Genomic DNA, 16,001 nt, shown 5'->3' with positions numbered 1-16,001 from the left:
ATGGGGCCGGGGAGACAAGGATGCTGGCTGCAAGGCCTTTTGAATGGGAGTTGACCCTTGAATATAGCCGCCGCCCCCACCTGCATGGTGGGCCCGCCCCTTTTTGAGGGATGGAAGCAATCTGGGCCACATCTGGTCTGCGCTTTTTTGCTCCCAGCCCAGACTCTCTCTGGACTGCCCTGCTGGGTGGCTTCACCCGAGCCACAGAACAAAGAGAGAGTGCAGCCCTGAGCACAGTTGCCACGGCAACCTCCTCCCCTCAGGAGCCTGGCAACTGCTGCCCACTTCAGCAGAGCCAGGCGTCCACGAGCACTGGGGCTCGAATCCCCGAGACCACATCCTCGAACATGATACCCTGGCCGCGTGGCTCAGCTTCCTGGCTTGGTGTGCTGGGTTTCTGCAAGACACGGCTCCCGCATATCTGTTTTGGGCTCTCAGGGGCTGCTGAGCATCGGATTCCGCGTGTGGGCCCTACACTTGTGTGGTCGGTCAGACAGGCTCACGAACACGGCTAGTGTCTGAATAAAGGCGTCGTTGCTACAATGAAAACCAGAGTGTGAAACAAAACGGTTTTAACAGAAGTTGTTTATTTTAGGAAGACACAAACAGCACTAGCTATATAAAGAATACAGTTCAATTGCTGGTAGCAAGCCAGTAAGGAATGCTTTTGTTTAAAAAAAAAAAAAAGAGAGAGAGAGAAAGAAAGACAAGAAAAACCCTTTGTAGTATCACCCCAGAGAGGGCTCTTTTCCATTTTGTGCTGGAATTTTTGGAAGACTGGGTTTCTGATCTCTCCTAGTTTCTGCTGCTTCTCAAACTTTCTATCCAGGGACACGTTCTCATCACTGCGCGGATTGACTTATCTCTGCCTTCCAGTTCAGGGTATTGGTCTGTAAGTTCCTGTCTTCCTGATTTTTCTTAAGTGCATTGTTGGCACACACTAAGCATCGAACCGTAAGTGCTAACTTCACAAAAGTCCGTCTCCTGACTATGCATAGTAGGACCAGCCAATCCTCCTTCCTCATTTTGCCTTTGGCAAGTGTAGGACTTTTGCTGCCTTCGAGTCCAAGGCACAAGCCTGGTTCCCTTCCTGATCTGGAAATCCTAAACGAAAGGTGGAAAGAAACTGTTTCATGGATGCTTTCAAACCAGGACATCCTGAAAGTAACTCGTGGCTCTGACTTTGTAAAATTTAGATTTCAGTGAGTGGGTAGATCCCTGGGCTCAAATGACAGAAAGCAAGCTAAAGGCCCCAAGAAGCGATCTACTTAGATAGGAAACGTGCACCCCGAGAGGGATGTCCGAGTGACCGGGTCCTTATCGAATGAAAAGTCCAGATCCGCCACAGAGGGGCTTCTTCAAATGGCTTCCTGGGAGAAGCCAGCACAGGAGCCCCGACCGTTCCCTTCCCCTTGACCGCCCCATCAGACCTTGACCGGGACCAGAGACCTGCTGCGAGCACTGGATGGGGCGTGTGTGCATCTGTGTGCGTATGAGTGTGTGCACACGTGTGACAGAGCTACACTGGGGAACGAGGACTCACACAGTCCAGTTGGAGAAAGCATGCTTGCACACACAGGCACGCCCCTTCTCATTCACTCATATCCCCCCGCGTTTATATGAGCAAATGTGAAAATGTCACTCTGAGTGTTAGACCCCCATGGAGCATTAGGGGTAGAGATGGAGCAAAATGGAGAGAGATGTGAAGATGCTTTACGGAATCCACGAAGAGCAGGTGCTGGCACTGTGCTGGTTGTGGCGCCACCCGGGGCATCTCAAGGAAAACTGGGGGCATAGAACACCTTTTGTAACTCACTGGTTTTCTCGCCGGGACTGGAATCTTATGGCCTGGTCATAAGACTTTCTGGAGACAGCCCTAAACTAATGATGGCAGAATGGGGCAGGGTGGGACAAATGACCCAGGGCAGGGTCCTCAACCACACTTTGGGGGACTAACGATGACACAAAAGAAATAAGAAAGCTCAGAAATCCATTCTTCTCTGTCAGCTTACCCCAAACTCGAGGAAGCAGAGGCACATTGGATAAGCAGGACATGGGGTCTGGGGAAGACAATGAGGGTTCCTACGCTGAGGTAGTCAGTGAAAATGAGAGACGAGGGGAGGGGAGGGAGAGGGAGAGAGAGGGAGAGACAGACAGACAGACACACTGGCCATAAAAGACACTGTATCAGAGTAATGGTTGGCATCTGCAGCCTCCCTCCACCCACCTCTGTGCCGACTGCTCTGACAGTGCAGTAGATGCGGGCTGGGTCAGGGAGCCACGTTATTCTGTACGCAACCCAGTTATCGGATACGGTCACAGAAATGCTAGCCTTAGAAATGGTCTGGACCAGGGGTTGGCAAACTATGACAAGCAGGCCAAATCCAGCCTGCGGCTTTGTATGGCCCAAGACCTAAGAATGGTATTGATATTTTTAAGGTGTATAAACAACCTTTTAAAGGTCAAACAAACAACAACAAAGAAATAGAATTTGCTACTGAGGCCCTCCGTGGTCTACAAAACTTAAAATTGTTGCTATGCGGCTCTTTGCAGAAAAAGTCAACCCTTGGTCTCGAAGACAGGGAAAATCCTACCAATCTCTGAGCCATTCCTGAAAAGGGGAACCGGAAGAGGTCCAGGAGAAACAAGGGGACAATGGAAATGACTGGAAATACCACTCCATAGGACTAACACAGCCCTATAGATGCAGTGCCCGCAACTCCACAGAATAGTGAGGTATGCATGAACCATGGAAGGGAACCCCAGAATAGCTAAAGAGAGGGTCACGCTAAAGAGCATCACGCAAAGCATGTTGTGGAAAACAGACTGTCTGCAGAGCTCAGTACTGCTTAGGAAATCCTATTATTGTTTCATTAGATGGAGATAGAGTTTGAGCCCAGGGATTGACAAAGTATCAAGCTAGGTGAAGTTTCTAGAACACAAGTAAATATCTCATTAGCATCGAATAGTCTGAAAATACAAACTTTAAGAAGGGAAGGATAAAGTAGATTCTAGGATTCTAGGAAAGCCTTCATTGGCTTGCCCTACTTTAAATAAACAGCAATTTTAAAAGTTCACACTAAAAAAAAAAAAAAAGAGGCTTTGGGGACATTGACAAGAGGGTTCTTCATTTTTCAAAAGAAATCACCAGGAGAGTCCCCTACATAGGAAGGTCCTCTACTAGCAAAATGGAATTTGATCCCCCAAATTTCATTTTTCAAACAACTTTAAAGGAAAACACCCATTGTACGAACTAGAGCACATATCGAGTTTGGAGGGCAATGAATGTTTCTAGACTGAAAATCACATATGTCTTTGGATTCATGAACTAATGAATTCTTCGGCATTTTTCCTTAAAGCATCAATATTAGTTTACTGAAATACCTGGGAAATTCATGTGTCGTAAAAGTAGAAGACAGCTGTGGGGCTTCCATAAATGTCGTAAATGTCGTGTAAGTTACTTGACCTTTCAGGGCCTCAGGGCCCCATCTGTAAAGCGAGAAGTTGGTCCCTTTCAACTCTAACATTCCGTGACTACAGATAAATATAGAAATAAGATAAATATAACAATCTAGAAATAAGAAATATTTCCCCAAAGTAAGCTTCGGAGGCAGTAGAAAAAAGTAGCAATGAAATATAATAAAAAGAATAAAACTTTAACTACTAGCCAGAGTAAATATATCTCATTTAAAAATTAATGAAAAGATTTGCAATTTACAATTGATCAGGAGAGGTAAGAAGAACATACACATTGATATTTCTTCACCATCATACATACGGAGGAGGAAATGTGTCTGGGTGCCTTATACAGTGAGCACGATGCTGTGTTTGCATGCATGACATTTTATAAAATTAGATGTCAAAAACTCAACACCACGTAAGAAATAAATTTCTATAAAGCTTGGCATTAAAGAGAGGCTGAGAGGGGTTAACTGGTTGTTCCAGTTCATATTTCGTTTGTGGATTCGTTGATATCAAAATCCAGTACTTAGGCAAAATCTTAAAATCAAATACATTTCTGCCAGAGCCCTTCTAGAGAACAGCCACCATGGTAAAGACAGGTATTTAACGGTTGACCACACTGAACAAACATAACACCTTTTCCTTTTTCCTGTTTGTGATTTTTAAAGAAATTTTTAACCAGAAACAGGCCAGATGTGCTGGGTAAGTGAAGTCAAATATTTTGCAGGTTGAGCTAGTTGATTCAATCTGATAATTTCTTAACACCAAACAATATATACCTGACCTGACCGACATGACAATATATATCACTTAGCCAGAGGCTGATCACTGTAATGATAGCAGAAATGACAGGAGAGGTGGGAATCGTTTGGAGAGCCGTGGCTATAGTGATTCAGGGGCTTCAAGAAGTAACGTCGCTGGAATAGACACACACACACAGACACACACACTTTGAGAACCAGTGGCTTAGATTTGGAGCTTTACCGAACAAAAGCATATACTTATTTCACATAACCCCTTGCTTACGCAAATTCCTTTTTGCTAAAGATATTAAAAGTCTCTTCAATGTGTATCTATAACCACTGACTCCTGTATTCCTCTATAAATCTGTTTCAGAGTATTCTAAAACTTCTATTTCATGTCACTGTTGAAATCATTTTCGCTGCCCTTTGACAAAGGCAGCTCTTTGCACCTCCTTCTCAGTCTCTTGTCCTTTTACATCCCTAATATCTTAGTCACTTATGGCAGAAACACACGCAAAGGCTTTGGAGGGACTGGGTGGTGTTGAATTATCACCACGAACACCGGACGACTGACGCTGAGCGGACGATACTGGACACTTTCACCTTTCACAAGCGGGACACATTTTCACGAACTCTTTAAATCCTTGTGTTTTTACTCAGATGATGAATAGTATCGATTCCATTTGCATAAAAATGTTAATGTACAACATGAACGATCTAGGCTTTTTAGTGGCTTTTAGTAGCCTTATGAAACAGCACTGGGTGTGAGGACAATTCAATTGACCGTCAGAAATTTGCTAACATGGTTCCAGGAGATTATGGTATTTTCTATATTTTTTGATACTTCTGCAACTAATTCGATGCCCAAAATTCTACAAGTAGAATTTCATTCTTTTGGCTTAAGGCTTTTCCCCTGTTCGATGCAAAGGACCCTCAAAAGAGGCAGCATTAAGCCTTATAACCTCAAAGTAAAGGAGTTGATCCTGAGAGCACGCTTTTCTTAGCTAGGAAGAGAACACACCAGGAGGCACTCAGGAGAGTTGGTGCTGGGAAGTAAGGTCGGGGGGCATAGAACAGAATAGACCGAGCATTCCAAGGACAACCCTCCAGCTCATTCACCGTTTTGCCGATAGGGTTATTCCCGTCAGCATCCCTTACTGAAATCCATGCGTGCTAAGTCGCCATGTGGAGCAGGTTATCTAGATAGCAACCAGGTTCTCCGATCATGTCGAAGATTCTTTGATATATAGGCATACAAAGATTTATAGTGGCGGAAAAGTAGATGGCAATAAAACATTTGGTGCAATGACAGGGAGCTACCCCCGAATCAGAAGAACCATACTCGTTCACAGGAAGATGAACTGACACTACCTTGTGGGGCACAGATGGCAGGGCCGGGACCAGGGGAAGGCACTTGCACAGTCCTGAGAGTGGGTGCCTCCTTCAACTTTGAACCCCAGGCCTCTCGCTCACCTCGCTCTAGTCCTGGCCCTGGCAAATCATAGTAAAGTGAAAGCTCACCACCGTATTACAGGCCCGGCGATGATGAAAGGCTGCTCTGCTGAGGGACAGAACACTGATCGTGAACTTATCTTTTGAAGGAAGAGTTGGTTTATGAGGAAGACGGCAGGTGCCTGGGCTCATCTGCTCAGACTGGTAGGTACATCAGGATCGCAACCTAATCTGCGCTGTCTAGAGAGTGAAAATGCATGTCTGGTAAAATGCTCGTTGCAAGAGCCTTATAGAGTCTTATAGTGTCTTTGCACATTCGAGGTGATGCGTCCAGATCAACCGGTTGATTTGTGGTCATGAAGCTAATACGAACTGTTTTTGCTGCCTGTGGTCTTGCCACCTTAAAAGGTGAGCTGTCGCCTAGGGATGCAGTTCGAGGGAGTTGGGGCTGACGGACAAGATGGGGCCAGGTGGGAGGCCCAGGAGACAGACTAAGCCAGGCAAAGGAGAGGAGACACCAGCAAAGGTTAAGGTTTTGCAGAGAATAATTTGCTGTCCATCCCCAGCATCGGAACCACAAATACATAATGAACACGCACCGAGAGCAAAGCACTCTCAGCTACCAGTCAGCCTCCTCCCTGGGGACGACTCCCTCCACTCCCAACTGGACCAAGGTCAGTCTAGCAGAGCCACCAGCTGCTATTGGTTGGAGTCAGAGGCAACAAAGGGATAGAAACACCTCGAATTGGAAGCTGACCTCCCGGGGCCAACTTCATTTCCCTTGAACCCCTTCTGTGTCCCACCTTCAAAAACTGTTATCATTATTATTTACACTAGTAATAGTGGCAGTAGTGGGTTCTCTGAAAGCCTTCCTGGAGGGGCCTTCAGCCTCTCTTCTCCAGTCTCGGCAGAGTAGGTGCAGAAGCCAGCAAACGCTGTGGTATGTGCCTGGGTGGGAGAGAGAGTTGGTGTTATGATAATCAAGGGGAGGATGGAGGTTGCAACTTAGGAGTACGAAAGATGCTCAGTGTTATGTTCAGCGATGATTGCTAGAAATTGTAGAGTTGGTTTTTCGTCTGCCGCTAGGTCCACCTGGTACAAAATATTAACTGGATCTTTCTAGTCCTCAGTGTTACCTCTGACCATACGATCTCTGCCCCAAATCCTCTTGTGCTAACGGGAACACCTCTGCGTATTCGAGGGCCATACTGACGATGTAGAAGGCGCTCTAAAAATTCCAGGCATACAGAGTAGGAAAGCAAGACTCAAGGTAATTGAAAACGTCAAGGTGTCTGTCTGAGCATTCAACTCAGAATCTTTTGGAAGGACCACCAGAGGTAGCAAGGTGAAGGGAGAGGCAAAACCCACTAGAAGTAGCAAACAAGAAGCTTCCAGAAGTAACAAGTCCTATACTATGCAAGTCTCATAATTGGCTTTAGAGTTCAAATATTCATAATGGTTCCCAAGGAGAAAGCCCTGGCCACCCTTCACCATCGTTAGGCAAAAGCACAAACACTCCGCGTCCCTACAGGGCAAAATCTCTCCATGTGTTAGAATTCTGAGTCTGGGGCAGACAAGTGGGCATTCGTATATAAATGAAGGCCTGGAATGAATCTATTTTATTTCATGCAATGGCCCTGCAATTTGCTCAGGACCTTCAAAGCAAACAGTTTGAATGTTTTCCAAAGCAACTGGGCTTTTATTATTTAGTATTTTAAGTGGCTTCTCTCTAAATCAGGGGGAAGTGCCGGTTGCAAGGGAATTGGTGGGCCTGCCCTGTACTCAGAAGTCTGGAAATCAGAGCTGTACCAAGCGAGGGCCGAGGCCCGTCTTCTTGGCACTCAGTGTGGTCTTTCGGCTGTTCCGTCTACTGGAGTGTGGGCAGTTGAGCTAAGAACTTGTTTCTCATTGGTGAGCAATGTGACCTATCAAAATCAAGATCTGCTTGTCTCTGGAGGGTGGGGGGTTCTGCATCCTCTGGGAGGGTGACCAGTGAATCCGATGGGTGGGGTGGGGTAAAGGAGGAAGGTGTCTTTGTGAAGCACCTTTTCATTTGACTTCCTTTGTCCTCTTGGGAATGGTGGACAATTAACCTTCCGTAATTGGTTGGCCAGTTTTCTTTGTGCAATGCTTTGTCCGTTTTCCGCCCACCTCCCGGAAACCAGACACATGAAAATCAAATGGATCACTGCTCTTGCTTTGCTTAGACAATTGAACTGACGAGAATAGAGACTATAAACTTGGGGTTGGGAGAGGAGAGGTCGCCATGACTGCTGGGGGCTCCGTCGGCATCCTTACACTTTCCCGCGACATGGTTAACCGAAAGTCCGTCAAACAGCAGACCCTAAATGGCAAAAAGTAGCCCTTTTTTTATGTTATGGGCCATAGCAATGTGCGAGGCTGCCTTTTAGACTCCATGTGTATCCTTTTAGTCTATATGTTCTGTTTTGGACCAAAGTAAAACTTGCTTTAAACAAAACAAAAGCAACCACAAACCACAATCTGAACTGAACGGTGGTGGGCAAGTTACAGTTACTTTCTCTCCTCCTTGAGCCTTTGATGATGCAGGTTCCTTCAGCTAAGTACCTCCTGTAATGAATACTCTATGCAAATGAAGTGACAGTTCTTAGAATGCAGCATAAGCTGGGCATAGATCCTAGCTATTATTGTTGACAGACACTTGAAGGATCTCAAGGCGCTCGTGCGAGTCACCTCAGACAGATTGGAGCCAACAATGGCCACCTCGTTTGTTGGCCGAGCATGGTTCATCCAAAGCAACCCAGTCCTGACCCTTTCTAGCTAAGAGGTGGGGGGAAGGGTCTGCATGTTATTGAAACTCATCACCCTGATCTCCGTGTAGACAATCAAATTGAGAAAGGCATGAAATTCAGGACAGAGTCACATTCACAGTTTGCACGACAAAAGCCATCCAATCAACCCCATGCCGAAATAAGTGCACACCTGCAAACCTCTTGCGGGGAGACTTACACCGTGGTTGAAGAGGCATCAGACTCTTTCTGTTTCTCCACACAGGGCATCAAGGCCTCGCCAGGAAAGTGAATCATCAGCAATGGCTCCCTATGCCCCCGGCTTTGGCAGCCCCCGATCTGCTCTCCCACTGTGCCCCTCGGTGACAGGAGCCAGGGATGGAGCAGCAGGGTCATTGATTGAAAAGATGGCACCTGTGCCCTTGCATCTGAGAATTTCTTCTTGGCACACACCACCGGGGGAAATGAGGAGAAAATCAGAGTCGGTAATGGCAAGATTTTAGGTATGAAAACGTAAAACGTCTGAGGATGATTAAAGTGCCCGATGATTTCAGTTCTAGATAAAGTGGTCTCTCTCCTGCTGTCCGGAGTGCGAGTTAATGGACAAGAAATGGAGGTTCCTTTGTTATTTCCATGGTTTCTTTTTCAAACCCTTTCCCTTCCCCCTTCTCTACTCAAGCTTAGTAACTAGACCGTGCTTGCTCAACCCAGGGCTTAGGTACTGGCGCTATCGGTGGTGTCATAGTCTTTTGAAAACTGTGCGATGATTCTCCGAGCCAGTGGGTTAGTGGTCTTTAGCAGTTCGGCCGCTGAGGGGCGGGGCCTCGGAGTTGCCTTACTTCCTTTCTTCTGTAACAAGGCCTTGAAGTCATCGTTTCTGCCAGCATCTAGGCTGGCATTGCCGCTTGACCCTGCGGAGGCAGCCGACTCACTGACTGGTGAATCAGCTGTGTTCCTTATTGGTGACAGGGAGCTCGGTCTGCTGCCTCCGGCAAAGGCTTCGCTGGGCTCCTTCCAGCCGAGCAGCTTTCTCTTGGACCTAAAGAAGAGAAAGTTAGCTCTGAGCGAATCCGTGCAGCGGACGTTTGCTAATGCGTCCTATAACTTCATGAATGCCAGTGGCGCGATGTGCACAGTCACACCAGCTTTCTGTCTCTCTCTCTCCACTAAGTCCTCGGAGCCCCTCGTCCTGCCCCCTGTCCCTGCACTCCTTTCAGTACCTGCAGCTGGAGTCACCTGGTCTGTACCTGCAGGCTCAGTCATGCCCCGGTCCTGGGACCAAAGAATTTGTTTTTGACGAAAGAATTTAAGGAGTTGAGGTGAGCCGCTCGGTGACTCCGAATCAAGGCAGGAGCCGCTCCTGCTCTGACCCGATGCTCTAGCTGCAATAACTGGGCTCTTTCCAGTGTCCTCGTCACTGAGGCCCCGCTTCATGGCCCCGTCCAATAACTAGGTCCCCATCTAGACCCCGTCTGCCCAAGTTCCTGCTCTGACACTTGGCCTGGTGCCGAGTATCACTTCTTGATAAGATGATTTTTTGCTGCAAGGAATTCCATGAAGGGTTAAATGTCTCTGACTGTACACAAAGCTGTGAGAGAGCAGATGGAGCCACAATAGGCCTCACGGTTGCTAGGAGACGAGGGGCCTCTCACTGGGCACCTGGTCCTCCCTTCCCCACCCCTCCTCCACTCCACCCAAAGATGTCAGTGAGTCAGCCATGTGCGGCCCCGGACTGCCTTCACACGTGTGGCCATCTGAACTTGAGTCTCCACTTTCAATTTTAATGACTGCTTAGACGTAGCCGTTTGTCTTTTGGTCTAAAAAGGGCAGGCAATCACAATAAGAATTAAGGAAATTGTTTCAGACCTGTGTATCACGGTAAATAAATCTTCAGTTGTACGTGCAGCCACAAACACATCATCGTCTTCTTCCGCAATCCATTCGGCTGTTTTATCGCTGATCACACTTTTTTCTTCGGCGCCTGGTTCCACAGAACGCCCTAGGGAGAAGAACCAGAAGGAGTTACTTTGAGCACAACAGAGAGGGCAAAGCACGTCCTCATCTCTGTTTCATCTTTTAATGTCTCCATCTTGCGCAAGAACAAAGTAGTCAGAAGGTTAGTGACTTGGCCAAGGTGGACTGAACGCTGAGGATCAGCCCGGGGCCGTTTTGTCATGGCTGTTTCGTTACAGTGTTTTGCCTGAGCATTTTCTTGTTTTAAGTGTGTCGTTTTAAAAAATCAAGAAGCTGAAAATAAACTAAAACCATGTTCTAAAGTTACCTATGGCTTTGATTTGTTTATGCGTTTTAGCCACAATGACTTAATGTACGTCGGAAGTCCCAAGCAGCTTAAGGAAGAACGTAAGACTTTGACGTTTGGTGTTAGGGATTCAAAAAAGGATGAGAGACATGGATGAATGTTGAAGACATTATGCTGAGTGAAATAAGCCAGTCAGGAAAAGACAAATACTCTGTGAGTGCACTCATATGAAGTCCCCAGAGTAGTGAAACTCATAGACAGAAAGCAGAAGGGTGGGAACCAGGTCCGAGGGGTGGGCAAAGGGGAGTCAGTGTTTAGTGGGAACAGACTTCAGTTTTCCAAGGTGAAGAGAACTCTGGAGGTGGATGGTGGTGATGGCTGCTCAACTCTGTGACTGTCCCTAACACTTAAAAATCATTAAGATGCTGAATTTGACGTTATGTGTATTTTGCCACAATTAAAAGAAAAACAGGGAAGAAAGAAAAAGGATGAGAACCATTATCTACCGTGGTCTTACTGTTCCAGGAAGAGGTGGCCTCAAACCATTTAAGAAAGCGAGCTCCCTTTGGTGTCAGAAGTACTAAGAAAGGCCGCTGCTGGTAACGATGCCATTGCCCTGGAAGCCTGCAAGCCCGCCATGGCGCTTGCGCTCAGCCTGAGAAGGTATGCGTCTTGTGCGTGACACTAAGTTCAGTGTGCCTAGTGAAAGGCCCTGCACTGTGAGGTGGGGACAGGGATCCTGGGGCAGGAATGTGGGCCTGACTACGTAGAGGGCTTCTACGGGCCAAGGTGCGAAGACCGAATTGGAGTTCATTATCTCAGCACTGGAGGTTCCAGGGTAGATCGGCTCAGTGTGGGCCTTGGAGATCTGCCCCTGGGGCAGTCCCGATCCCAAGGGCAGTGAGGGTACCCCAAACCCTCCCAAGGTGCCCCTACTGACTCGATCATCCTGGGATCGGAATCGCAGGGCGCTGGATGCTGTCCCTGGCACTCCCTCCTCGCCCTCATCTGTCCTGGGATTGAAAGGCAAAGCTGGCAGACACATTACTAACCTGTAGGGCTGGCCTCTCTTTCACTGTCAGCCTGTGGTGTCGAAGTCATCCTCGTACCAGGTGATGGCACCTGCCCGCCAGTGCGCGGACCCTTGGCATCTTCCTCCAGGGTGACGATGGGGCCGAGAGGCAGCCTCGGTTCGGCCACGTAGGCCTCCATGGGAGCGGCGGCTGAGGTGAGAGGCAGGTGCAGCAGGCTGGGCTTTTTGGGGACAGGAGGTGGAATCTTGCCCTTCTTCTTCCTGGCTTCGTCCTGGCTCTGCAGGCTCATTCTTTCAGGCAGGGCTCTCGCCCTGGGGCCCTCGTCCTCCAGACCTCCCTGCAGACGTCCCTGCTGCGTTCCCGAGAAGAGAGCACCGGAAGAACTGGCAAAAGGGGGCAGAACTAGAGATGGGGGCGCCGTCGACTCGCCTGGACTCCGGGCCTCTGGGAAGCTGGAGGACTTCGGCTTCCACGCTGCCATGCACATGTCCGCAGGGAGTGGCCTCACGTGCTGACTCGAGCTCTTAGGGGTCATAGCCAATGTAGGTGCAGTTAGTGGGTCCTCCTCGGGGACAGATGGTGGCTTGTGGACCATGCCTGGAGGCTTCCGGGCCAGCAAGGGTTTCTCAGCCACGGGAGGTTTCATCCTTCTTTCCGGCAAGGCGAAGCCCTCTGCTCCCAGTTCCTCGGCATAGTCAGGGCTTTCCACATCATCCTCTGGCTCAGACTTACTGACTGACCGCAGGCGAACAGAACGTAGGTCAGACTGAGTAACCATGGGCATGACTGGCTGATTGGGGCTTGTTTTCTGAGCCAGCTTGGCCCCAAAATTTGTATCTGAGTGATGCCGGCTCACCTTGGTTTTGCTTCGGATGGAGATACTCATCCCAGACAGATCCAGGTGGGTCGAAGAGGTCAGTGGTAGGTCAAATGATAGTCGTGACTTGGAAATTTTCTCCATTGGTGATGTTGGAGGTAATGAGGACTTCCTCTCGGGTACCACTGGACGTACCCGGACACTGCCACTTGGAGGGGGCAAGTGGCCCAAGGTTAAGGACATGGAGACAGTGGGTGTTGGTGTCTCCGACTGGCTGGAGTAGCCACTGGAGGGTGACATCAGCCCGGTGAGCCGCCCCGGGGAGGGCACCTCCCTGGCCTCTACCTCGATGGACAGCTGGGAAGGCGTGGTGGCTCTGGAGGTGGAAGGGGAGGCAAGAGACTCTGAGCTGCCCTGAACTTGGGCACACTCAATGACTGTGGTGCCAGTGGCAGTGCTAGAGCTGGACAAGGATTGGTAGGTGTCACCAGACTTCCAGTCAGTAAGATACCAGTGGTGAGAGAATTGTGTACCTTCTGGATCTTTGAAGGTTGGCACAGCTGGGTGACCCTGGGGTGAGCGATGTCCTTGGTGTTCCAAAGACAGGCAGAGGCTCCGGGGCCTCTGGTCCTTGGGTAGTGGTGACCCACCTTCTGGGAGGACGCCCGGTTCATCTTTGAGCAGCGAGACACTGCGCGTTGGCGGGGAAGGCTTCTTTTTGGCCTTCCTGAGCGAGATGCTCCTGGATCTCTGCCTTCTGTGCTGCGCCTCCCACTGGGCACTAAGGGACGCACTGTCGTGAGCACTGTTACTGCCCTCAGAACTTGCGCTGGCATAAGGCAGGGCGCAGGCTTCGCTGGCCTTCTGCTCCTCGCCGTAGTCCACATCTGTGGTGCCTGCGTCTGTGGGCACAGACAGTGACCGCTCTCGGAACCTGCCGGTCCCGCCGGGGCCCGTCTCCAGCCTGGAGGCAGCAGCAGTCAGAAAGCCAGTCTTGAAGGGTCGCTCTGATGCTCGCCTTCGTTGCGTAGGGTGCTCAGAGTAGCCAGCTGGCCCACTGCATCCTGCTGGGTTATCACGAGTGACAAAGAGGGTAGTGGCTTCCTTAGGAACCAGTGGTGGCAGTGTGTGCGCAGAGACCCACGAATTCCCAGAGGAAGGATTTTTTCCATTTTCATTGACTTGGTCACTCTGACTGGTGGCACTTGGAGTCATGTAGGTAAAAGCGTCTCCCTTCCAGGAAGCAGAGAAAGTTGATTCGGTCGGTCCGTTGCAAGAACCGGGGACGCTATACACCATTCCCATGCTCTCCATGCCAGGAGGCTGGGGGCCAGGACACACCTGCACAGGTTTGCCGGGATCACTAGAAGGGCCTCTCAGGACTGGTGAGGTGAGATTTGGGAGCCGAGCTTCCTGACCGACCGCTACTCTTCCATAAACACCTTCTGGGACGGAATGACTGGGCCTGATGTCTGAGCTGGCAGAGCGGGCCACCCTGTCGGTGGGGCTGTCGCTGTGACCTGGAGGAGGGAAATGGAGAGCATTAGTGGTGCGGCCAGGGGTTCCCCAGCAGCTCCCAAGACGGCAGCACCTCATTTTTGCCAAGAAGTATTTGCCAACAGCTTGCTCAGAATTCCTTGGTTCTTCCTTTGTGTAGATGAAGATGCAGGGCAAGTTGGGTCCTTGCCCATCACCACGCGGTGAGTCACACGGTGCCCTGGAAATGTCCAGATGGCTGTCAAAGACTTTCCAGCTTTGATTATTCCTTTTCAAGTGAGGAGGCAGGTGGGTTTCATTCCATGCTCATGAAACCATCACAGACCTCAGCATTCACCTCTCCTGAGATGAGAGTAGAGGCTTTGAACTGATAAAGGACAGCACTCTGTGACTTGCCGCTCCAGCAAAGAATCTGGAGTATGTCAGAGCTGGAAAGCCCAGAGTGTGGGTGCATTTTTGGCACCTGTCACTTTTCAGCTTTGAAACATGAGAGACTTAAGATAACCTATGCATGTGAAGGAACGTTTCAGATGTTCGAAATCCCCAGAGACCTCTCTTACGCACAACAATTATTACTATGGTATCATCGTCATTATTATTGCTCCTCCTGCCCCTATGGTGATTTAGAAGAACAGCCACCATCTGTTGAACACGTACTATGTACCAGGCACATAGTATGCAAATAACATACAATAACTTTAATCCTCACGAGAACTCTACCAGGTCGGTGTCATTGTCCCCCACTTACAGATAAAGAAACCGAAGCTCACAGAGGTCATGTAATCTGGCCAAAGCCTCATGGTTAGTAAGCGCACGGGCCAGGATTCGCATCCACACCTGTCTGGTCTGTGTGTTTGAACAGCATCCACTAAATAGCAGCGATCGTTGTGCTAAAGTTGGCGTATCTGGTGACATATTTTTGCTTGCTCCCCTTGACCAAACGCCCATGGTTGCCCTTAATTACCACATTGGCTTTCACAGGCATCCAACACTCCACCCACCCCCGGCAAAAACCAACCAACCAAACAAAAAACAATTATTTCTGGGTGGCGGGATTGGTGGGAATGAGCAAGGGGAAGGGTCTGGGGGATCAGCTGTGGTGGGGTCACCTTGGTCTCGCTGGGAAAAGTTAGAGAATCCAATAATGGTCCTCCTCCGCCTCAGGGTGGACTTGGGGTTCACGGCTGTCTCTGTATTAAACAGTGAGTGTCGCAAACTTGCGTGCTTATCAAACTGCTGCCCTGTAGCCAAAATAAAGACACTTGGGTGCATCCTGGTTTCTGTTTTCAGTGCAGTGGAAATTGGCCCGAGGTGCAGAGAGGATGGCGATAGCGATGAGCATGAATAGCATCCAGGCAGGTGGCCCTTCTTCCGCATCCCTCCCAGCTTGGCTCCAGACACCCAGAGCCCCAAGGCGTGCATGCTGGCTTTCATAGGCCGCACCCAGGGTCACCTGTGAGTCTCATGTGGACAAGAGCCATGGCTTTCGACCCTGCCTACATATGGGTAGCTTTTGAAACTTCAATACTAGAACTTTTACATCTTGGGGAGAAGAGCCCAACCAGAAGGTTTTTCTCAAACTCCCCGAGATATCGATTATTCAGAGGGAGAGCCTGCGGCGAGAACCACTGATGTAGAGAGACAGGTTGAGACTAGATGTTGCTTGATTGTAATCTTTTCTCAGAGAAAGTCTTTATGTGAGCCGGAGCACAATGTCCCCAGGGAGTTGCCCCAGCTCCCCCCACCATCCGGGAAGTCGCCTCACAGTCTGTCCTCTAGCCACCTGATCATATTTGTCAGGGTTCAGCCCTGCCTGGGGATACAGATCTATTTTCTGGAAGCACTGGGTCAGTTTCTGCTCCTCTGGGGCCGGGAGGTGACCTCTCCCATAAAAAAAAAAAAAAAACCTTCTCAGTCCCCTGGCTCCATATGACCCCCCACCCCAAGGGACTCCATGGGCAAACCTCA

The 16,001-nt window shown here is 49.3% G+C and overlaps 1 protein-coding gene across 1 annotated transcript in view; it reads right to left on the bottom strand.

Moving 5' to 3' along the window:
- Window positions 1-6,494: 6,494 nt before the first annotated feature.
- Window positions 6,495-16,001, bottom strand: part of NHSL2 (NHS like 2) — a gene marked incomplete at its 5' end in the record, with an annotated part of 14,136 nt that continues 4,629 nt past the window's right edge. Inside the window, 4 exons of the mRNA XM_006908565.3 lie at window positions 6,495-9,464; window positions 10,292-10,424; window positions 11,738-14,056; window positions 15,143-15,274. Of these exons, the coding sequence (XP_006908627.1) occupies window positions 9,140-9,464; window positions 10,292-10,424; window positions 11,738-14,056; window positions 15,143-15,274 (2,909 nt within the window). The remainder of the gene's footprint in view (window positions 9,465-10,291; window positions 10,425-11,737; window positions 14,057-15,142; window positions 15,275-16,001) is intronic.

The sequence above is a fragment of the Pteropus alecto genome, unplaced genomic scaffold, assembly GCF_000325575.1.
Source record: "Pteropus alecto unplaced genomic scaffold, ASM32557v1 scaffold312, whole genome shotgun sequence".
NCBI classification, from domain to species: domain Eukaryota; kingdom Metazoa; phylum Chordata; class Mammalia; order Chiroptera; family Pteropodidae; genus Pteropus; species Pteropus alecto.
This window is presented reverse-complemented; position numbering and strand designations above follow the sequence as displayed.